Genomic DNA, 24,974 nt, shown 5'->3' on the forward strand with positions numbered 1-24,974 from the left:
TAGATGTATTCTTGTATATAGGGGGCAGTATTATAGTAGTTATATTCTTGTATATAGGGGCAGTATTATAGTAGCTATATTCTTGTACATAGGGGGCAGTATTATAGTATTTATATTCTTGTATATAGGGGGCAGCATTATAGTAGTTATATTCTTGTATATAGGAGCAGTATTATAGTAGTTATATTCTTGTATATAGGGGGCAGTATTATAGTAGTTATATTCTTGTACATAGGGGGCAGTATTATAGTAGTTATATTCTTGTATATAGGGGCAGTATTATAGTAGTTATATTCTTGTATATAGGGGGCAGTATTATAGTAGTTATATTCTTGTACATAGGGGGCAGTATTATAGTAGTTATATTCTTGTATATAGGGGGGCAGTATTATAGTAGTTATATTCTTGTACATAGGGGGCAGCATTATAGTAGTTATATTCTTGTATATAGGAGCAGTATTATAGTAGTTATATTCTTCTATATAGGGGCAGTATTATAGTATTTATATTCTTGTATATAGGGGCAGTATTATAGTAGTTATATTCTTGTATATAGGGGGCAGTAGTATAGTAGTTATATTCTTGTATATAGGGGGCAGTATTATAGTAGTTATATTCTTGTATATAGGGGGCAGTATTATAGTAGTTATATTCTTGTATATAGGGGGCAGTATTATAGTAGATGTATTCTTGTATATAGGGGGCAGTATTATAGTAGTTATATTCTTGTATATAGGAGCAGTATTATAGTAGTTATATTCTTGTACATAGGGGGCAGCATTATAGTAGTTATATTCTTGTATATAGGAGCAGTATTATAGTAGTTATATTCTTGTATATAGGGGGCAGTATTATAGTAGTTATATTCTTGTATATAGGGGGCAGTATTATAGTATTTATATTCTTGCATATAGGAGCAGTATTATAGTAGTTATATTCTTGTATATAGAGGCAGTATTATAGTAGTTATATTCTTGTATATAGGGGCAGTATTATAGTCGTTATATTCTTGTATATAGGGGGCAGTATTATAGTAGTTATATTCTTGTATATAGGGGGCAGTATTATAGTAGTTATATTCTTGTACATAGGGGGCAGTATTATAGTAGTTATATTCTTGTATATAGGGGCAGTATTATAGTAGTTATATTCTTGTACATAGGGGGCAGCATTATAGTAGTTATATTCTTGTATATAGGGGGCAGTATTATAGTAGTTATATTCTTGTATATAGGGGGCAGTATTATAGTAGTTATATTCTTGTACTTAGGGGGTAGTAGTATAGTAGTTATATTCTTGTATATAGGGGGCAGTATTATAGTAGATGTATTATTGTATATAGGGGGCAGTATTATAGTAGTTATATTCTTGTATATAGGGGGCAGTATTATAGTAGTTATATTCTTGTATATAGGGGGCAGTATTATAGTAGTTATATTCTTGTATATAGGGGGCAGTATTATAGTAGTTATATTCTTGTATATAGGGGCAGTATTATAGTAGATGTATTCTTGTATATAGGGGGCAGTATTATAGTAGTTATATTCTTGTATATAGGGGGCAGTATTATAGTAGCTATAGTCTTGTACATAGGGGGCAGTATTATAGTAGTTATATTCTTGTATATAGGGGGCAGTATTATAGTAGATGTATTCTTGTATATAGGGGGCAGTATTATAGTAGTTATATTCTTGTATATAGGGGGCAGTATTATAGTAGTTATATTCTTGTACATAGGGGGCAGCATTATAGTAGTTATATTCTTGTATATAGGAGCAGTATTATAGTAGTTATATTCTTGTATATAGGGGGCAGTATTATAGTAGCTATATTCTTGTATATAGGGGGCAGTATTATAGTAGTTATATTCTTGTACATAGGGGGCAGTATTATAGTAGTTATATTCTTGTATATAGGGGGCAGTATTATAGTAGTTATATTCTTGTACATAGGGGGTAGCATTATAGTAGTTATATTCTTGTATATAGGAGCAGCATTATAGTAGTTATATTCTTGTATATAGGGGGCAGTATTATAGTAGTTATATTCTTGTACATAGGGGGCAGCATTATAGTAGTTATATTCTTGTATATAGGAGCAGTATTATAGTAGTTATATTCTTGTACATAGGGGGCAGTATTATAGTAGTTATATTCTTGTACATAGGGGGCAGTATTAAAGTAGTTATATTCTTGTATATAGGGGGCAGTATTATAGTAGATGTATTCTTGTATATAGGGGGCAGTATTATAGTAGTTATAATCTTGTATATAGGGGGCAGTATTATAGTAGTTATATTCTTGTATATAGGGGGCAGTATTATAGTAGTTATATTCTTGTATATAGGGGGCAGTATTATAGTAGTTATATTCTTGTATATAGGGGCAGTATTATAGTAGTTATATTCTTCTATATAGGGGGCAGTATTATAGTAGTTATATTCTTGTATATAGGGGAAAGTATTATAGTAGATGTATTCTTGTATATAGGGGGCAGTATTATAGTAGTTATATTCTTGTATATAGGGGCAGTATTATAGTAGCTATATTCTTGTATATAGGGGGCAGTATTATAGTAGTTATATTCTTCTATATAGTGACAGTATTATAGTAGTTATATTCTTGTATATAGGGGGCAGTATTATAGTAGTTATATTCTTGTATATAGGGGGCAGTATTATAGTAGTTATATTCTTCTATATAGGGGGCAGTATTATAGTAGATGTATTCTTGTATATAGGGGGCAGTATTATAGTAGTTATATTCTTGTATATAGGGGCAGTATTATAGTAGCTATATTCTTGTACATAGGGGGCAGTATTATAGTAGTTATATTCTTGTACATAGGGGGCAGCATTATAGTAGTTATATTCTTGTATATAGGAGCAGCATTATAGTAGTTATATTCTTGTATATAGGGGGCAGTATTATAGTAGTTATATTCTTGTACATAGGGGGCAGCATTATAGTAGTTATATTCTTGTATATAGGAGCAGTATTATAGTAGTTATATTCTTGTACATAGGGGGCAGTATTATAGTAGTTATATTCTTGTACATAGGGGGCAGTATTAAAGTAGTTATATTCTTGTATATAGGGGGCAGTATTATAGTAGATGTATTCTTGTATATAGGGGGCAGTATTATAGTAGTTATAATCTTGTATATAGGGGGCAGTATTATAGTAGTTATATTCTTGTATATAGGGGGCAGTATTATAGTAGTTATATTCTTGTATATAGGGGGCAGTATTATAGTAGTTATATTCTTGTATATAGGGGGCAGTATTATAGTAGTTATATTCTTGTATATAGGGGAAAGTATTATAGTAGATGTATTCTTGTATATAGGGGGCAGTATTATAGTAGTTATATTCTTGTATATAGGGGCAGTATTATAGTAGCTATATTCTTGTATATAGGGGGCAGTATTATAGTAGTTATATTCTTCTATATAGTGACAGTATTATAGTAGTTATATTCTTGTATATAGGGGGCAGTATTATAGTAGTTATATTCTTGTATATAGGGGGCAGTATTATAGTAGTTATATTCTTCTATATAGGGGGCAGTATTATAGTAGATGTATTCTTGTATATAGGGGGCAGTATTATAGTAGTTATATTCTTGTATATAGGGGCAGTATTATAGTAGCTATATTCTTGTACATAGGGGGCAGTATTATAGTAGTTATATTCTTGTACATAGGGGGCAGTATTATAGTAGTTATACTCTTGTATATAGGGGGCAGTATTATAGTATTTATATTCTTGTATATAGGGGGCAGCATTATAGTAGTTATATTCTTGTATATAGGAGCAGTATTATAGTAGTTATATTCTTGTATATAGGGGGCAGTATTATAGTAGTTATATTCTTGTACATAGGGGGCAGTATTATAGTAGTTATATTCTTGTATATAGGGGCAGTATTATAGTAGTTATATTCTTGTACATAGGGGGCAGTATTATAGTAGTTATATTCTTGTATATAGGGGCAGTATTATAGTAGTTATATTCTTGTATATAGGGGGCAGTATTATAGTAGTTATATTCTTGTACATAGGGGGCAGTATTATAGTAGTTATATTCTTGTATATAGGGGGGCAGTATTATAGTAGTTATATTCTTGTACATAGGGGGCAGCATTATAGTAGTTATATTCTTGTATATAGGAGCAGTATTATAGTAGTTATATTCTTGTACATAGGGGGCAGTATTATAGTAGTTATATTCTTGTACATAGGGGGCAGTATTAAAGTAGTTATATTCTTGTATATAGGGGGCAGTATTATAGTAGATGTATTCTTGTATATAGGGGGCAGTATTATAGTAGTTATAATCTTGTATATAGGGGGCAGTATTATAGTAGTTATATTCTTGTATATAGGGGGCAGTATTATAGTAGTTATATTCTTGTATATAGGGGGCAGTATTATAGTAGTTATATTCTTGTATATAGGGGGCAGTATTATAGTAGTTATATTCTTGTATATAGGGGAAAGTATTATAGTAGATGTATTCTTGTATATAGGGGGCAGTATTATAGTAGTTATATTCTTGTATATAGGGGCAGTATTATAGTAGCTATATTCTTGTATATAGGGGGCAGTATTATAGTAGTTATATTCTTCTATATAGTGACAGTATTATAGTAGTTATATTCTTGTATATAGGGGGCAGTATTATAGTAGTTATATTCTTGTATATAGGGGGCAGTATTATAGTAGTTATATTCTTCTATATAGGGGGCAGTATTATAGTAGATGTATTCTTGTATATAGGGGGCAGTATTATAGTAGTTATATTCTTGTATATAGGGGCAGTATTATAGTAGCTATATTCTTGTACATAGGGGGCAGTATTATAGTAGTTATATTCTTGTACATAGGGGGCAGTATTATAGTAGTTATACTCTTGTATATAGGGGGCAGTATTATAGTATTTATATTCTTGCATATAGGAGCAGTATTATAGTAGTTATATTCTTGTATATAGAGGCAGTATTATAGTAGTTATATTCTTGTATATAGGGGCAGTATTATAGTCGTTATATTCTTGTATATAGGGGGCAGTATTATAGTAGTTATATTCTTGTATATAGGGGGCAGTATTATAGTAGTTATATTCTTGTACATAGGGGGCAGTATTATAGTAGTTATATTCTTGTATATAGAGGCAGTATTATAGTAGTTATATTCTTGTACATAGGGGGCAGCATTATAGTAGTTATATTCTTGTATATAGGGGGCAGTATTATAGTAGTTATATTCTTGTATATAGGGGGCAGTATTATAGTAGTTATATTCTTGTATATAGGGGCAGTATTATAGTAGATGTATTCTTGTATATAGGGGGCAGTATTATAGTAGTTATATTCTTGTATATAGGGGGCAGTATTATAGTAGCTATAGTCTTGTACATAGGGGGCAGTATTATAGTAGTTATATTCTTGTATATAGGGGGCAGTATTATAGTAGATGTATTCTTGTATATAGGGGGCAGTATTATAGTAGTTATATTCTTGTACATAGGGGGCAGCATTATAGTAGTTATATTCTTGTATATAGGAGCAGTATTATAGTAGTTATATTCTTGTATATAGGGGGCAGTATTATAGTAGCTATATTCTTGTATATAGGGGGCAGTATTATAGTAGTTATATTCTTGTACATAGGGGGCAGTATTATAGTAGTTATATTCTTGTATATAGGGGGCAGTATTATAGTAGTTATATTCTTGTACATAGGGGGCAGCATTATAGTAGTTATATTCTTGTATATAGGAGCAGCATTATAGTAGTTATATTCTTGTATATAGGGGGCAGTATTATAGTAGTTATATTCTTGTACATAGGGGGCAGCATTATAGTAGTTATATTCTTGTATATAGGAGCAGTATTATAGTAGTTATATTCTTGTACATAGGGGGCAGTATTATAGTAGTTATATTCTTGTACATAGGGGGCAGTATTAAAGTAGTTATATTCTTGTATATAGGGGGCAGTATTATAGTAGATGTATTCTTGTATATAGGGGGCAGTATTATAGTAGTTATAATCTTGTATATAGGGGGCAGTATTATAGTAGTTATATTCTTGTATATAGGGGGCAGTATTATAGTAGTTATATTCTTGTATATAGGGGGCAGTATTATAGTAGTTATATTCTTGTATATAGGGGGCAGTATTATAGTAGTTATATTCTTGTATATAGGGGAAAGTATTATAGTAGATGTATTCTTGTATATAGGGGGCAGTATTATAGTAGTTATATTCTTGTATATAGGGGCAGTATTATAGTAGCTATATTCTTGTATATAGGGGGCAGTATTATAGTAGTTATATTCTTCTATATAGTGACAGTATTATAGTAGTTATATTCTTGTATATAGGGGGCAGTATTATAGTAGTTATATTCTTGTATATAGGGGGCAGTATTATAGTAGTTATATTCTTCTATATAGGGGGCAGTATTATAGTAGATGTATTCTTGTATATAGGGGGCAGTATTATAGTAGTTATATTCTTGTATATAGGGGCAGTATTATAGTAGCTATATTCTTGTACATAGGGGGCAGTATTATAGTAGTTATATTCTTGTACATAGGGGGCAGCATTATAGTAGTTATATTCTTGTATATAGGAGCAGCATTATAGTAGTTATATTCTTGTATATAGGGGGCAGTATTATAGTAGTTATATTCTTGTACATAGGGGGCAGCATTATAGTAGTTATATTCTTGTATATAGGAGCAGTATTATAGTAGTTATATTCTTGTACATAGGGGGCAGTATTATAGTAGTTATATTCTTGTACATAGGGGGCAGTATTAAAGTAGTTATATTCTTGTATATAGGGGGCAGTATTATAGTAGATGTATTCTTGTATATAGGGGGCAGTATTATAGTAGTTATAATCTTGTATATAGGGGGCAGTATTATAGTAGTTATATTCTTGTATATAGGGGGCAGTATTATAGTAGTTATATTCTTGTATATAGGGGGCAGTATTATAGTAGTTATATTCTTGTATATAGGGGGCAGTATTATAGTAGTTATATTCTTGTATATAGGGGAAAGTATTATAGTAGATGTATTCTTGTATATAGGGGGCAGTATTATAGTAGTTATATTCTTGTATATAGGGGCAGTATTATAGTAGCTATATTCTTGTATATAGGGGGCAGTATTATAGTAGTTATATTCTTGTATATAGGGGGCAGTATTATAGTAGTTATATTCTTCTATATAGGGGGCAGTATTATAGTAGATGTATTCTTGTATATAGGGGGCAGTATTATAGTAGTTATATTCTTGTATATAGGGGCAGTATTATAGTAGCTATATTCTTGTACATAGGGGGCAGTATTATAGTAGTTATATTCTTGTACATAGGGGGCAGTATTATAGTAGTTATACTCTTGTATATAGGGGGCAGTATTATAGTATTTATATTCTTGTATATAGGGGGCAGCATTATAGTAGTTATATTCTTGTATATAGGAGCAGTATTATAGTAGTTATATTCTTGTATATAGGGGGCAGTATTATAGTAGTTATATTCTTGTACATAGGGGGCAGTATTATAGTAGTTATATTCTTGTATATAGGGGCAGTATTATAGTAGTTATATTCTTGTATATAGGGGGCAGTATTATAGTAGTTATATTCTTGTACATAGGGGGCAGTATTATAGTAGTTATATTCTTGTATATAGGGGGGCAGTATTATAGTAGTTATATTCTTGTACATAGGGGGCAGCATTATAGTAGTTATATTCTTGTATATAGGAGCAGTATTATAGTAGTTATATTCTTGTACATAGGGGGCAGTATTATAGTAGTTATATTCTTGTACATAGGGGGCAGTATTAAAGTAGTTATATTCTTGTATATAGGGGGCAGTATTATAGTAGATGTATTCTTGTATATAGGGGGCAGTATTATAGTAGTTATAATCTTGTATATAGGGGGCAGTATTATAGTAGTTATATTCTTGTATATAGGGGGCAGTATTATAGTAGTTATATTCTTGTATATAGGGGGCAGTATTATAGTAGTTATATTCTTGTATATAGGGGGCAGTATTATAGTAGTTATATTCTTGTATATAGGGGAAAGTATTATAGTAGATGTATTCTTGTATATAGGGGGCAGTATTATAGTAGTTATATTCTTGTATATAGGGGCAGTATTATAGTAGCTATATTCTTGTATATAGGGGGCAGTATTATAGTAGTTATATTCTTCTATATAGTGACAGTATTATAGTAGTTATATTCTTGTATATAGGGGGCAGTATTATAGTAGTTATATTCTTGTATATAGGGGGCAGTATTATAGTAGTTATATTCTTCTATATAGGGGGCAGTATTATAGTAGATGTATTCTTGTATATAGGGGGCAGTATTATAGTAGTTATATTCTTGTATATAGGGGCAGTATTATAGTAGCTATATTCTTGTACATAGGGGGCAGTATTATAGTAGTTATATTCTTGTACATAGGGGGCAGTATTATAGTAGTTATACTCTTGTATATAGGGGGCAGTATTATAGTATTTATATTCTTGCATATAGGAGCAGTATTATAGTAGTTATATTCTTGTATATAGAGGCAGTATTATAGTAGTTATATTCTTGTATATAGGGGCAGTATTATAGTCGTTATATTCTTGTATATAGGGGGCAGTATTATAGTAGTTATATTCTTGTATATAGGGGGCAGTATTATAGTAGTTATATTCTTGTACATAGGGGGCAGTATTATAGTAGTTATATTCTTGTATATAGAGGCAGTATTATAGTAGTTATATTCTTGTACATAGGGGGCAGCATTATAGTAGTTATATTCTTGTATATAGGGGGCAGTATTATAGTAGTTATATTCTTGTATATAGGGGGCAGTATTATAGTAGTTATATTCTTGTACATAGGGGGTAGTATTATAGTAGTTATATTCTTGTATATAGGGGGCAGTATTATAGTAGTTATATTCTTGTATATAGGGGGCAGTATTATAGTAGTTATATTCTTGTATATAGGGGGCAGTAGTATAGTAGTTATATTCTTGTATATAGGGGGCAGTATTATAGTAGTTATATTCTTGTATATAGGGGGCAGTATTATAGTAGTTATATTCTTGTATATAGGGGGCAGTATTATAGTAGTTATATTCTTGTATATAGGAGCAGTATTATAGTAGTTATATTCTTGTATATAGGAGCAGTATTATAGTAGTTATATTCTTGTATATAGGGGGCAATATTATAGTAGTTATATTCTTGTATATAGGAGCAGTAATAGGGTATGCCCACACGTGGCGGATTTCCTCCGCAACTGTCCGCATCAATGCCGCAAAGAATCTGCGTTGCAGATTCTGCGGCGGATCTGCCCGAAATGTGCAGTAAATTGATGCGGACTAGCTGCTGCGGACTGCGGTAAAAGTGCTTCCCTTCTCTCTATCAGTGCAGGATAGAGAGAAGGGACAGCACTTTCCCTCGTGAAAGTAAACGAATTTCATACTTATCGGCCGTTGTCTTGGTGACGCGTCCCTCTTTCGGCATCCAGCCCGACCTCCCTGGATGAAGTGACAGTCCATGTGACCGCTGCAGCCTGTGATTGGCCTGTGATTGGCTGCAGCCGTCACTTAGACTGAAACGTCATCCTGGGAAGCCGGACTGGAGACAGAAGCAGGGAGTTCTCGGTAAGTATGAACTTCTATTTTTTTTACAGGTTGCTGTATATTGGGATCGGTAGTCACTGTCCAGGGTGCAGAAACAGTTACTGCCGATCGCTTAACTCTTTCAGCACCCTGGACAGTGACTATTTACTGACGTCGCCTAGCAACGCTCCCGTAATTCCGGGAGCCCCATTGACTTCCTCAGTCTGGCTGTAGACCTAGAAATACATAGGTCCAGCCAGAATGAAGAAATGTCATGTCAAAAAAGCAAGACGCATCCGCAGCACACATAACATGTGCATGCCAGCTGCGGACTTCATTGCGGAATTTAGAATCTCCATTGAAGTCAATGGAGAAATTCCGCCATGAGTCCGCAACCAGTCCGCCACAACTCTGCAACAGCCATTGCATGCTGCGGACACCAAATTCCGCACCGCAGCCTATGCTCCGCAGCGGAATTTTCTGCCTCGTCTAAACGAAGCCTACTAAAAAGAAGTGGAAGGCAATGGAGAAACGGCTCCGCTGCGGATTAACGCTGCGGAGTGTCCGCAGCGGAATTCAAGAGCAATTCCGCCACGTGTGGCTTTGCCCTTATAGTAGTTATATTCTTGTATATAGGAGCAGTATTATAGTAGTTATATTCTTGTATATAGGAGGCAGTATTATAGTACTTATATTCTTGTATATAGGAGCAGTATTATAGTAGTTATATTCTTGTATATAGGGGCAGTATTATAGTAGTTATATTCTTGTATATAGGGGGCAGTATTATAGTAGTTATATTCTTGCATATAGGAGCAGTATTATAGTAGTTATATTCTTGTATATAGGAGGCAGTATTATAGTAGTTATATTCTTGTATATAGGGGTCAGTATTATAGTAGTTATATTCTTATATATAGGGGCAGTATTATAGTAGTTATATTCCTGTATATAGGGGCAGTATTATAGTAGTTATATTCTTGTATATAGGGGGCAGTATTATAGTAGTTATATCCTTGCATATAGGAGCAGTATTATAGTAGTTATATTCTTATATATAGGGGCAGTATTATAGTAGTTATATTCCTGTATATAGGGGCAGTATTATAGTAGTTATATTCTTGTATATAGGGGGCAGTATTATAGTAGTTATATTCTTGTATATAGGAGCAGTATTATAGTAGTTATATTCTTGTATATAGGAGGCAGTATTATAGTAGTTATATTCTTGTATATAGGGGTCAGTATTATAGTAGTTATATTCTTATATATAGGGGCAGTATTATAGTAGTTATATTCCTGTATATAGGGGCAGTATTATAGTAGTTATATTCTTGTATATAGGGGCAGTATTATAGTAGTTATATTCTTGTATATAGGGGCAGTATTATAGTAGTTATATTCTTGTATATAGGGGGCAGTATTATAGTAGTTATATTCTTGTATATAGGGGGCAGTATTATAGTAGTTATATTCTTGTATATAGGAGGCAGTATTATAGTAGTTATATTCTTGTATATAAGGGGCAGTATTATAGTAGTTATATTCTTATACAAAGGGAGCAGTATTATAGTAGTTATATTCTTGTATATAGGGGCAGTATTATAGTAGTTATATTCTTGTATATAGGGGGCAGTATTATAGTAGTTATATTCCTGTCCTGTATATAGGGAGCAGTATTATAGTAGTTATATTCTTGTATATAGGAGGCAGTATTATAGTAGTTATATTCTTATACAAAGGGAGCAGTATTATAGTAGTTATATTCTTGTATATAGGGGCAGTATTATAGTAGTTATATTCCTGTATATAGGACAGTATTATAGTAGTTATATTCTTGTATATGGGAACAGTATTATAGTAGTTATATTCTTGTATATAAGGGGCAGTATTATAGTAGTTATATTCTTGTATATAGGGGCAGTATTATAGTAGTTATATTCTTGTATATAAGAGCAGTATTATAGTAGTTATATTCTTGTATATAGGGGTAGTATTATAGTAGTTATATTCTTGTATATAGGACAGTATTATAGTAGTTATATTCTTGTATATAAGGGGCAGTATTATAGTAGTTATATTCTTGTATATAGGAGGCAGTATTATAGTAGTTATATTCTTGTATATAAGAGCAGTATTATAGTAGTTATATTCTTGTATATAGGGGTAGTATTATAGTAGTTATATTCTTGTATATAGAGGCAGTATTATAGTAGTTATATTCTTGTATATAGGGGGCAGTATTATAGTAGTTATATTCTTGTATATAGGGGCAGTATTATAGTAGTTATATTCTTGTATATAGGAGGCAGTATTATAGTAGTTATATTCTTATACAAAGGGAGCAGTATTATAGTAGTTATATTCTTATACAAAGGGAGCAGTATTATAGTAGTTATATTCTTGTATATAGGGGCAGTATTATAGTAGTTATATTCCTGTATATAGGACAGTATTATAGTAGTTATATTCTTGTATATAGGGGTAGTATTATAGTAGTTATATTCTTGTATATAGAGGGCAGTATTATAGTAGTTATATTCTTGTATATAGGAGGCAGTATTATAGTAGTTATATTCTTGTATATAGGGGGCAGTATTATAGTAGGTATATTATTGTATATAGGAGCAGTATTATAGTAGTTATATTCTTGTATATAGGGGGCATTATTATAGTAGTTATATTCTTGAACATAGAGGCAGTATTATAGTAGTTATATTCTTGTATATAGGGGCAGTATTATAGTAGTTATATTCTTGTATATAGGAGCAGTATTATAGTAGTTATATTCTTGTATATAGAGGCAGTATTATAGTAGATATATTCTTGTATATAGGGGGCAGTATTATAGTAGTTATATTCTTGTATATAGGGGGCAGTATTATAGTAGTTATATTCTTGTATATAGGAGGCAGTATTATAGTAGTTATATTCTTATACAAAGGGAGCAGTATTATAGTAGTTATATTCTTATACAAAGGGAGCAGTATTATAGTAGTTATATTCTTGTATATAGGAGGCAGCATTATAGTAGTTATATTCTTATACAAAGGGAGCAGTATTATAGTAGTTATATTCTTGTATATAGGGGCAGTATTATAGTAGTTATATTCTTGTATATAGGAGCAGTATTATAGTAGGTATATTCTTGTATATAGGAGCCGTATTATAGTAGTTATATTCTTGTATATAGGGGCAGTATTATAGTAGTTATATTCTTGTATATAGGGGCAGTATTATAGTAGTTATATTCTTGTATATAGGAGGCAGTATTATAGTAGTTATATTCTTGTATATAGAGGCAGTATTATAGTAGTTATATTCTTGTATATAGGAGGCAGTATTATAGTAGTTATATTCTTGTACATAGGGGACAGTATTATAGTAGTTATACACTTGTACATAGGCGGGGTATTATCTACCCTATCTTTGTATATCTAGACCACACATGTCAAACATAAAGCTTATGTGGCCCTCGGTGAAAATGCGTTTGACACCCCTGAATTCTAGACTATTAGGGTTACTAAGAAGTTGATGGGTCCATAGTGCTGTACAACCAGACAACGTACCAGTGATTTCGCCTTGCGTAGCCTGTAAGATGCAGATGATGGTCTCTTCTTTTTCTCAGAGTTCTGTTTGTTAAGGATTGAGGTCCCAGCACCGGCCTTTCGCCTGTGAAATATACAAGAATGAATATCACAGTGAGGAAACGTAAACATATTATGGGTATGAGACCAATCCAGAGCTGCATTAAAGGTAGATTTCCCTACTTGCTTGATTGTATTGCCTAGAACTATCTTTTTTTTTTTTATATATAATTTGCCGAAAAATGGAATGTAATGCATCTATTCATAGATCTGATTCATTGCTATGAGACTCATATGACGGTAAAATATAACAGTTCCATCAGGATTTCTGTTTTCACAAGACGCTAAACATATGGCCTCCTGCACCTGTAATAAAAACTGATCCGTCATGAGTCTTTTTATCATTATATGGATTGTCCAGTGAGGAAACCACCATTCCAAATGCAGCCCTCAGCGATCAGCTGATCTATGGGGGTCTGGCTGCAGTAACCCCTGGTGATTAGCCGTTAGTGCCAGAGGAAGTGGGCAACTATGCAATAAATTGTTGTTCTAAGTCTTCCAGAGCGAGATCCTTTAGTAGTCTCTTACTGCCCCGGCTTTTAGGGGTTCTAAACAGAGGACCCCCTCTAAGATCTATATCACAATAGGGGCTATCTGATCCTTTAAGGGGGTTCCCTGCTTTGAACAATTCTCATTGTATACTGATTGACAGTGATGAGCTTTTCACATGTAAGCCGCATCAGTATAAATACTCAGCATTATCTGTATATAGATACCCTGTACATTAAACAAAGCAGCATGTTCACTATATACATTGTACAGATGATTTTTATTAGAAGAGTCACCTGATCATAAAATCATCACGGGATGTCCCGCTGCTGAGACCTCCAGTGATCAGCTGTAATCTGGGGAGGAATCTGGCAGTAAGTGTTCAGTTTCCCCACAGTGCCACCACAGGGGATAAGAAGTATTACAATCCTTATTGAAATCAATGAGCTTTGTAATAAACAGATGTGTTGGGGCCATCCGAACGAGGGACACTCTTTAGCCGCTCTCAGCTTTGGTTAATAGATGACGGTCCTGAGCGGCGGACATTCCCCAACTCCACCTTTATCTATTCAGAATCACCTAATAGAGTCTTTGAAAATGAGTTTTTTTTTTTTTTTACACTAAACAACCCTTTTAAATGGGTTGTCCAGATAAACATGGCTGCTTTCCCACAAAAACAGCACCACACCTGTCCACAGGTTGTGCGTGGTATTATAGCTAAACCTTATCCACTTCAATGGAGCAGAACCGCAATACCAGACACAGTACTGGGGGCGCTTTTTCTGGAAGAAAGCAGTTATGTTTTTCTAATCCTGTCCAGCTCTTTTAGGAGCAATGGGGGATGAATTAGTCAAAGACATCAGGATTTAAAGTTCTTCTCAGTCACCTAATAGTGACTTTAAACGGAAGGGGGATTGAAAATACATTGTTTTGCTTGATTTTTATTTTCTACAATTCGCAAATCAGTTTTCTATTCTGCGGCCGAAAAAACAAGAATTGGATAAATCGATTTGATAAGTTTGAGATTTGCATTTTGGGGAAATGCAAATGAAAAAAAATAGGCAAATTGATTCTCCTATTGTATTGTATAGACTGGTGAATCTGCGGGCCAGGATTCACGTATATAAGTATTTTTGAGGGGAGGGGTGGAGGGTTTTGAAGAACTGATGCGAAAGGTGCGCTTAAATAAAAAATGGCTAGTGCAGTAATACAGGAGCGTATGCAAAACTAGGCTGGGCAAGCTGGGTGACAACCGCTGTGACAACTGCAATGGCGGCCATATTGGTTGTCAGCCAGCTTTCCTTAACAGAAGAGGGCGACTCTTTAAATGTGCTGAAAAAACACAACCCTTAGATCGCCCATATGGCGTTTCTTTCATCGAGTAGTCGCAGGCGTTCACAGTGTCTTTGAGGAGGACGAGCGGTTTCCTCGTAGAATATTTATGTTGCAGGATTTGTCAAAGCAAACAACTAAAATAAGACATTCCTGACCACAATCTGATCCTGTCACAACTGATCTGCAGAACTGGATTGTTAACCCGTGAGCAGCTCAACCGGTCGTCTCAGATGGAGCGCAGGACAGATCTCTATAAATAAGCGAATCTAGTGCTGCACCCACTAAATACCCACCCACTGTGCCCCTCCAATCTAGTGTACTGGGGGCAAATGTGACATAGACCCTCGTTGCTGCTCATCGCATAATTATACACATTGAATTCAAAATACATTTTAAGTCTCTGCACAGACACCCCTTTTAATGTAAATGAGCCCCTTTTGTGGTACGGTTTTCAAGAAAGCCCCATGAAAATTGGGAATATTGGCACATCTGTCACTGGTGTCTCCACCTATGCCCATCTGTATGTTTTACCGGAATCTGCTATATTATGTATTTATTAAATACAGAAAATCTCCGACCACCTAAGATTCAACAGGACAGTCATGGCTGATGCTAATAATGCACACTGCTATGGGCACACACTATGGGCACTAATGAAGTTGGTACTAATAATGGGCACTTGGTAATATTAGTAGGTACTACCAAAGGTGACCCTATTATTGCCCAGAACTAATCAGTGTGAACAGAGCCTAAATGGGCCGTTAGACTGTAAGCTCTTAAAGAGGTTGTCCAGGACTTTAAAGGGGTTGTCTATTTTTAAAAAAAAAACATTTTCCTATATCCTATTAGGGAATTGTGAGTTAATAGCTGGGGGTCCTCTGTTCAGGATCCTCATCTCTTGACCGGAGTGGAGAGCGGTTACATAGAGCGTCTCTGGAGGACCTGTCCTGTCCTGTATTACACAGACCACACATTGATATGAATGGATACTGTGTAATACCCAATATCTCCTGTGGTGGCACTGCAGGGAAATTGAACACTTACTGCCACAGATTACAGCTGATTGCTAAGCGTCCCAGCAGGGGGATAGTTTGTGATCAGCTTTCTGTTATGCAACCCTTCTATAAAGTAGGGATAGTTCATAGCGGAGAACCCCTTTAAATTGGTGACTTATCTATTAGGAAAACACTCAACGCATGATCGGTAAAGTTCCCACATCCAGGACACCCTCAGATCAGCAGGCACGGCGCCGTACATATAGGTGGCTGTACCTGATCGGACTCTGGAAATCGACACGGGTTGGGAGGAAAAATAATCTGTAACTTAACTGCCGTGACTCTTTGTGCCAGGTAGGTGGACTAAGGGCTCATTCAGACAAGCGTGATTCTCATCCACGTTGAAACCGCACAGCACACGGACCCGTTGATGTCAATACGGCTATTCACACATGCGTGAGTTTTCACACAGCGAGTGTCCGTTGCGTGAAACTCACTGCAAGTCCTATATTGTTGCATTTTCACACACCTAGTCGCCCATTGATGTCAATGAGTGTGTGAAAACTACGGACAGCACCTGGATGCACATACGTGTGCTGTCCGTGTTTTACACATCAATTACATTGAACAAAAAAAAAAAAGAAGTGCTTGCGAGTGCGTGAAAAACACACGCCACACGCAAACACACCGACGCAAAACGCAACGTACGCGGACATATTTTATGCGTGTTTTTTTTACACTAGTAAATCTGTCACGCTCGTGTGAATGTAGCCTAAAGGTGCACTGTACATCTGAAACTGAGAGATAAACAGAGCAGTTCAGGTCCAAAGACAATGAAAAATACATTGTATTCGTCACACATGACTGCTGAACTCTCCAGTCAGGGACTAGCGCCTCCAATCCATCAGTCTTATCTCACAACATAGTGAGACGTGTTCCACGCAGGTTATCACAGCACAGTGATCCATCACACACCGCTCCTCACCTGTCCTGCCAAGTACCTGGCTGTTACACATAAACCCATGTCAGTGGTGGGATCAGCAACACCAGAGGGGCTGTCCACTTCAGTGGGAGCTGCCACATTCATTATAACGAGGCCGAGCAATCCTACAAGAACCAATCAACATTTTTGGCATTCGATCCAGAGAACCAGGACAAGGAAGTTACGTGACTGTGTGGGTATGACAGGCTTCATTTCTTTCTCACACTATTCTTTCTATGGGGGGCACCTGTATCTGTAAATTATTATACAACCCTCCATGGCAGCTGCTTTGTGGCTGTATTGAGACATATTTATTATACAAGCCATAATGCTGGTACCAGATAAGTAACGTAATGTATATACACAGTGACTCCACCAGCAGAATAGTGAGTGCAGCTCTGGAGTATAATACAGGATGTAACTCAGGATCAGTACAGGATAAGGAATGTAATGTATGTACACAGTGACTCCACCAGCAGAATAGTGAGTGCAGCTCTGGAGTATAATACAGGATGTAACTCAGGATCAGTACAGGATAAGTAATGTAATGTATGTACACAGTGACTCCACCGACAGAATAGTGAGTGCCGCTCTGGAGTATAATACAGGATGTAACTCAGGATCAGTACAGGATAAGTAATGTAATGTATGTACACAGTTACTCCACCAGCAGAATAGTGAGTGCAGCTCTGGGGTATAATACAGGATATAACTCAGGACCAGTACAGGATAAGTAATGTAATGTATGTACACAGTGACTCTACCAGCAGAATAGTGAGTGCAGCTCTGGAGTATAATACAGGATATAACTCAGGATCAGTACAGGATAAGTAATGTAATGTATGTACACAGTGACTCCACCAGCAGAATAGTGAGTGCAGCTCTGGAGTATAATACAGGATATAACTCAGGATCAGTACAGGATAAGTAATGTAATGTATGTACACAGTGACTCTACCAGCAGAATAGTGAGTGCAGCTCTGGAGTATAATACAGGATATAACTCAGGATAAGTAATGTATGTATACAGTGACTCCACCAGGAGAATAGTGAGTGTAGCTCTGGAGTATAATACAGGATGTAACTGTAATGAAGGGGTAGGGAGACAGACAGATGAGCCCTAATCTACCCGCCACTCAGTCCCTGCCTACTTGCAACGACCCGTTCTAGGCGACGGCGTACAACTGGGCGACGGTCCCTACTCTCACTATGTGCACGACAGACAAGGGTACAAAGAAGCAAAGGTAAAAGGGGCAGATGCCCACGGCAACACCGTGAGCTACAAGAGTAGTGAATGAGCCGAGTCAAACCAAGAGTGTACGAGGTACCAAACGCAGAGCAAGAGAGTAGTCAGTAAAGCCAGGGTCAATATGAAGCAGAGGACAAATAGTACAAGCAGCAGCAGCAGCAGAGCCAGGAAACAAGTGGAATCACAGGCAAAGGAGAAGCAGGAAATTAAGGTATAAATAGACAGAGGGCGGGAGCTAGCTCCGTCTGGCCAGGCTGTGATGGGCTCTCCCACTCCTCAGCCTCCCAGCCTGAGTGGTAGAAGAAGGAGTCACTCTATCAGACTTAGAAGCAGGTGCAGACTGAGTAACCAGGGGCATCGACACAGAAGCTGTGTCTGGCAGATCCTTTACAGTAACTCAGAATCCGTACGGGATAAGTAATGTAATGTATGTACACAGTGACTCCACCAGCAGAATAGTGAGTGCAGCTCTGGAGTATAATACAGGACGTAACTCAGGATCAGTACAGGATAAGTAATGTAATGTATGTACACAGTGACTCCACCAGCAGAATAGTGACTGCAGCTCTGGAGTATAATACAGGATGTAACTCAGGATCAGTACAGGATAAGTAATGTAATGTATGTACACAGTGACTCCACTAGCAGAATAGTGAGTGCAGCTCTGGAGTATAATACAGGATGTAACTCAGGATCAGTGCAGGATAAGTAATGTAATGTATGCACACAGTGACTCCACCAGCAGAATAGTGAGTGCAGCTCTGGAGTATAATGCAGGATGTAACTCAGGATCAGTACAGGATAAGTAATGTAATGTATGTACACAGTGACTCCACCAGCAGAATAGTGAGTGCAGCTCTGGAGTATAATACAGGATGTAACTCAGAATCAGTACAGGATAAGTAATGTAATGTATGTACAACTGTTTATGTAGACTAATTCTATATGTAAACTATAAAATGGAGTTGCACATTCACTTTAATTGTAAGAATCGACTACAGAAGTCACTTGACTTACGCCTGCCGCGCTTGCTCGATGGGATCAAAGTTATCTAGATAGTTGAATCTTATGGTATCGGTGGGGTGTTTGTCAGATGACCGCCATGGTGGGAATTCCTTTTTTCCTTTGTCATGTGACTTGATAGACACAGATTGGTTATAGAATGAAGTCCATTTTGAATCCAAAACTTCTTTAGTAATTGGCTGAACATCGATAACCACGAAATCGTCCCTTGGAGGAGTCTGCAATGGAAGAAAATCTGATATGTTATATGATCTACACAGACTGCAGTCCTGCTGCTTCCACCATCCGTCTGTGACCTCCCACTGGTCTTCATTCTCCTCCTGACATTATGACACTGCCCCATCACATGCCGCCCTGTCCTCACTAACATTATCACGAGTGGACAGGTCCCTGCCTCCAAGATCAGCACACTCCTCTCCTGAAATACTCTGTGCACTCCTCTCTTGCTGCTGTCATCATTGCCTTGATTTCATGGGCTACTGGTCGTCTATCACCAATCATACTCACCGACAACCCAAAGAGGAAGGGTAGTTATAAAATCCTGCCCAGAAACAACAAGTCAGCTGTACGCACCTTGGGCCTCGTCACATGAAGCACTTCCACCATCTCTATGTATTGTCTCTTCCAAACACCCTGCTCGAAAGGGGTTGGGGAAAAATTGATGCACCAACCAAAGCGTAGACACTTTGGCATCCAGAGTTGGTCCAGTTCGGTTAGGGTCTTCCAGTGCCAGCTCACCTACACGTTATCCCCAAAAAATAGGTTAATCAGTTTGATATTGAGATTTTTTTTCAAATCAATGGCAAATCTGCAAAGAAATCCGCATGAAATCTGCATGAAATCCGCATGAAATGTAAAGGGTGCAACCCGTGTAGAAAATCCACTATGATTCTGCAACATAATGGGCATGCCCTGAAATCCCGGTAGATTATTTCCGCTACGTGTGGACAGGGTTTTGAAAACCACAAGCAGAAGAATTGTACTGTAAATTAGTGTGGAATCCACATAGAAAATCTGCAACGTCGGCACATTCCCTAATAGAGGGGGTTCATATAAGGGGCACCTCCAATATTGCCCCCATATGTTAAATTAAAGCAGACTACGCTCTATACGCTGCGGGTGTCAGCGGTGTACCACACCTCGCTGTAACGTCCTAGATCGGAGAGAAGTCCAATCCCGGCTGATTTAACCACTTTGATGCCAAGATCAATAACGACCTCGGCATTTAAGCCGTTAGAACGAGGAGGAGGGCCCCCTCTGTCACTCCATCCGCACCCTGTGAAGCGATCGAGGGGTGCCAATGGTTGTCATCGCAGCCTGGCGTCCTGATGAAGGCCTCCAGGTCTGCCATCTTTCTGCCTATAACCGGTAAAAATCACATACTATTGTTTTGTACCAGTTCAAGCCTCCTAGAGGGACTAAAAAATATGTTAAAGATAGTTTTTAGTAATGTACAAAAAACTATCGCGTCTTTAAAAAACGCGTAGTATAAAAAAAGAAGCGTCAGGTCAATTCTTAGCGCTTAAAAGGCGCCTAATCCCCATAGTCAATGGGATTCCTAATTATGCGCCCAAAAAACACAACAAAAACGCCTGTACTTTAAAAAGCACCTTGCAAAAATGCTACCGTTTTTTACGCGTTTACACATTGTTTTTTCATCTGAATAAGCCCTGACTCATGTGAATGGGGATTTCAAAACCCCATGCACATGCAGCAGAAAAAAATCTGCATGGAATTTAGGACGTGGTGCTGACTATTAAATCAGCTGCATGCCTATTATGTTGCAGAATTGTAACGTATTTCACCCTTTACAGTGCACAAGGTTAATTTGCTGCAAATCCCTAGCAAAATCTGTAAGGCTACACGCACACGTTGAGGCAGGGGCGGACATACCGCATGTGCAGCCGGTGCAGCTGCACAAGGGCCCCGCGTGGGAAGGGGGCCCGTTCCTCTGCTGGCCGACTCAGTTCTCAGCTGCGCGATGCTGAGGACTGAGACAGAGGCCCGTGGACCACTGGCGTAGCTATAGGGGTCGCAGCGGTCGCAATTGCGACCGGGCCCCGAAGCCAGGGGGGCCCACGGCCCCCCGCACCACATCAATAAAAAGTTACTATAGTAACTCGGGCCGCGGGCCCCTGTTACTATAGTAACATACTTTACTTACCTTCCTGGTTCCGGATCGCAGCGGAGGTCCTGACGTCAGGCGCTGTGCGCAGCGCATGACGTCACAGCGCTATGCCGCCGCGCACAGCATCGAGACTACAGAACTCCCGCCGCGGCCGAAGAGGAAGGTAAGATAGCCCTGACTGGCGGGGTCCGACTCCTGGGACCCGCCAATCAGCTGTTTTGAAGGGGCCGCAGCACTCGTACGAGAGCTGCTCCCCTTCATTCCTGTCACTTCATTCCGGTCACACTGTGAATCGGTGTCGGCGATTCACAGTGTGGGCGAGTAGTGAAATGAAGGGGAAGCAGCTCTCGTACGAGTGCTGCGGCCCCTTCAAAACAGCTGATTTGCGGGTCCCGGGCGACACATCAGCTATTGATGGCCTATCCTGAGGATAGGCCATCAATGTTTAGGGACTGCACAACCCCTAAGCCTACGATGTAGCAGGCTTAGGGGGCCCATGAGACAGGATCACAGATTGTGTGATGCTGTCTGCTGGGCCCTGTATCTAAGCCAATCACATGGTAGGCTTAGATACATGGCCCATGCGTGATCCTGTCTGCTGGGCCCTGTATCTAAGCCTACCACACTGTAGGTTTAGATACAGGGCCCCAGCACACAGTAATCTTATACTGTATAAGATTACTGTCTGCTGGACCCTGTATCTAAGCCTACCTTGTGGTAGGCTTAGATACAGGGTCCCACAGACAGTATCACACATGGGCCCTGTATCTAAGCCTTAGGGTATGTGCACAGACACTAATTACGTCCGTAAGTGACGGATGTATTTCGGCCGCAAGTACCGGACCGAACACACTGCAGGGAGCCGGGCTCCTAGCGTCGTACTTATGTACGACGCTAGGAGTCCCTGCCTCGCTGTGGGACAACTGTCCTGTACTGTAATCATGTTTTCAGTACCGGACAGTTGTCCGGCAGCGAGGCAGGGACTCCTAGCGTCGTACATAACTATGATGCTAGGAGCCCGGCTCCCTGCAGTGTGTTCGGTCCGGTACTTGCGGCCGAAATACGTCCGTCAATTCCGGACGTAATTAGTGTGTGTGCACATACCCTAACACATGTGTTACTAATCATTTTTTGTGTGTTTTCTTACAGGTTCGGTCGTTGGACTACGGCGGATTCCAGGACTACTTCGATGACAGCTTTTTTTTTTATTAATAAAATGGTTAATGAGGGTTGTGTTTTTTTTTTTTATTTCAATAAAATATTTTTTCTATGTCTTTGTGGTTTTTTTTAAACTATATTACTACCGCCTTAGTAATGGCCGCCGGCTGATTGACAGCATCCATTGCTAAGGCAGGGCTTAGTGTTAGCCGGTGCAGAGGCTAACACTAACCCCCTTTATTACCCCGGTACCCACCGCCACCAGGGGTGCTGGGAAGAGCCGGGTACGATCCAGTACCTGACCATCTGTAGTGATGGTCGGCCACTGGGGTGGCCGCAGGCTGGTATTATCAGGAGGGGAAAGGCCAGATACAGTGGCCCTTCCTACCCTGGTGATGCTAGGCTGCTGCTGCTTTATTGTATCTGGCTGGTTATGAAAATGGGGGGGACGCCACGTCATTTAAAAAATAATTGGAAAGAACGATGTCGGGTCCCCCCCAATTTTCATAACCAGCCAGATACAACACAGCAGCAGCAGGCAGCATTACAAGGGTGGGAAGGGCCACTGTTTTTGGCCTTCCCCAGCCTAATACTACCAGCCTGCGGCCACCCCGGTGCCTGCCCGTCACTACAGCTGGTCGGGTACTGGTTTGTACCCGGCTCTTCCCAGTACCCCTGGTGGCGGTGGGTACCGGGGTAATAATGGGGGTTAGTGTAGACTCTGCACCGGCTAACATTAAGCCTCGCCTTAGTAATGGAGGTTGTCAATCAGCCAGCGGCCATTACTAAGGCGGTGATAATAAAGTTTAAAAAGATACAAGCACATAGAAATTTTTTTTATTGAAATAAAAACACAACCCTCATTAACCATTTTATTGAGAATAAAAAAAACGCCGTCATTGAAGTCCTCGTATCCGAAGTCCAACAACCGAACCTGTAAAAAAAACACAAACACACAAAAATAATCAGTAACACATAAAGAAGCAAAATTATTATTCTTACCTTTCCTGGGTCCAGCGCTGGAGCCGCAATGTCAGCGAGCTGGGCCCTGTATCTAATCCTATCATGTGTGATACAGTCTGCTGAGCTGTGTATCTAATCCAATCATGTATGATACTGTGCTGGGCCCTATATCTAATCCGATCATGTGTGATACTGTCTGCTGAGCCACTGTATCTAATCCTATCATGTGTGATACTGTCTGCTGAGCCACTGTATCTAATCCTATAATGTGTGGTACTGTCTGCTGAGCCACTGTATCTAATCCTATCATGTGTGATACTGTCTGCTGAGCCACTGTATCTAATCCTATCATGTGTGGTACTGTCTGCTGAGCCACTGTATCTAATCCTATCATGTGTGGTACTGTCTGCTGAGCCACTGTATCTAATCCTATCATGTGTGATACTGTCTGCTGGGCCACTGTATCTAATCCTATCATGTGTGATACTGTCTGCTGAGCTGTGTATCTAATCCTATCATGTGTGATACTGCCTTCTGAGCCACTGTATCTAATCCTATCATGTGTGATACTGTCTGCTCAGCCACTGTATCTAATCCTATCCATAGTTTATAGGGTCGTAGTGCTATAGATATGCTATGCTGTCTCCTATACACACACTTTTTTTTGGGGCGGACACATATGTATTGGGGCTATTTCCCGGACATTTTAAGCCCTGAGGGTATGTTCACACGGCAGCGTCTGTTACGGCTGAAATTACTGTGCTGTTTTCAGGAGAAAACAGCACCGTAATTTCAGCCGTAATGGCATGTGCAGGCGTCTTTTGCTGCGTCCACTACGGAAGTAATTGAAGCTGGTTTTCCATGGAGTCCATGGAAAACGGCTCCATTTACATCTGAAGAAGTGACAGGCAGTTTTTTACGCGCCGCCTTTCGACAGCGGCGCGTAAAAAAAAATGACCATCGGCACAGAACATCGTAAGACCCATTCAAATGAATGGGCAGATGTTTTCCGACGCTTTTGAGCCGCATTTTCGGATGTAATTCAATGCTAAAACGCCCAAATTACGTCCGTAAATAGTGTGTGTGTGAACCCAGCCTTAGTGACGCCCCGGCTGCTAGTGCTGCATTGTTGGGTCACTTAGGAGACCCAGCGATGCAGCTGAAAGCGGACCGTCGGCCATGAGAAGTTTGCGGGGTGGGTGGGGGGGGGCCCTGGCACATTATCTGCACAGGGGCCTTTTGCAGTCTGTGTCCGCCACTGCGTTGAGGAATTTGGTGCAGAAAATCTGCATCAAAACCGCAGGTAAAGCAGCAGGTCAAATCCGCACCTAAGGACATGTCCATAG

The 24,974-nt window shown here is 38.5% G+C and overlaps 1 protein-coding gene across 4 annotated transcripts in view; it reads right to left on the reverse strand.

Annotated features, from left to right (window-relative positions):
- Positions 1-24,974, reverse strand: part of FBXO16 (F-box protein 16) — a 78,700-nt gene that overhangs the window by 14,154 nt on the left and 39,572 nt on the right. For all 4 annotated transcript variants that reach the window (XM_075860855.1, XM_075860858.1, XM_075860856.1 and 1 more), the window contains 3 exons: positions 19,953-20,117; positions 19,374-19,597; positions 13,229-13,331 (listed from right to left, as the gene is read on the reverse strand). In XM_075860855.1, the coding sequence (XP_075716970.1) occupies positions 13,229-13,331; positions 19,374-19,597; positions 19,953-20,117 (492 nt within the window). The remainder of the gene's footprint in view (positions 1-13,228; positions 13,332-19,373; positions 19,598-19,952; positions 20,118-24,974) is intronic.

Source organism: Rhinoderma darwinii, chromosome 4 (assembly GCF_050947455.1).
Source record: "Rhinoderma darwinii isolate aRhiDar2 chromosome 4, aRhiDar2.hap1, whole genome shotgun sequence".
Lineage (NCBI taxonomy): Eukaryota > Metazoa > Chordata > Amphibia > Anura > Rhinodermatidae > Rhinoderma > Rhinoderma darwinii.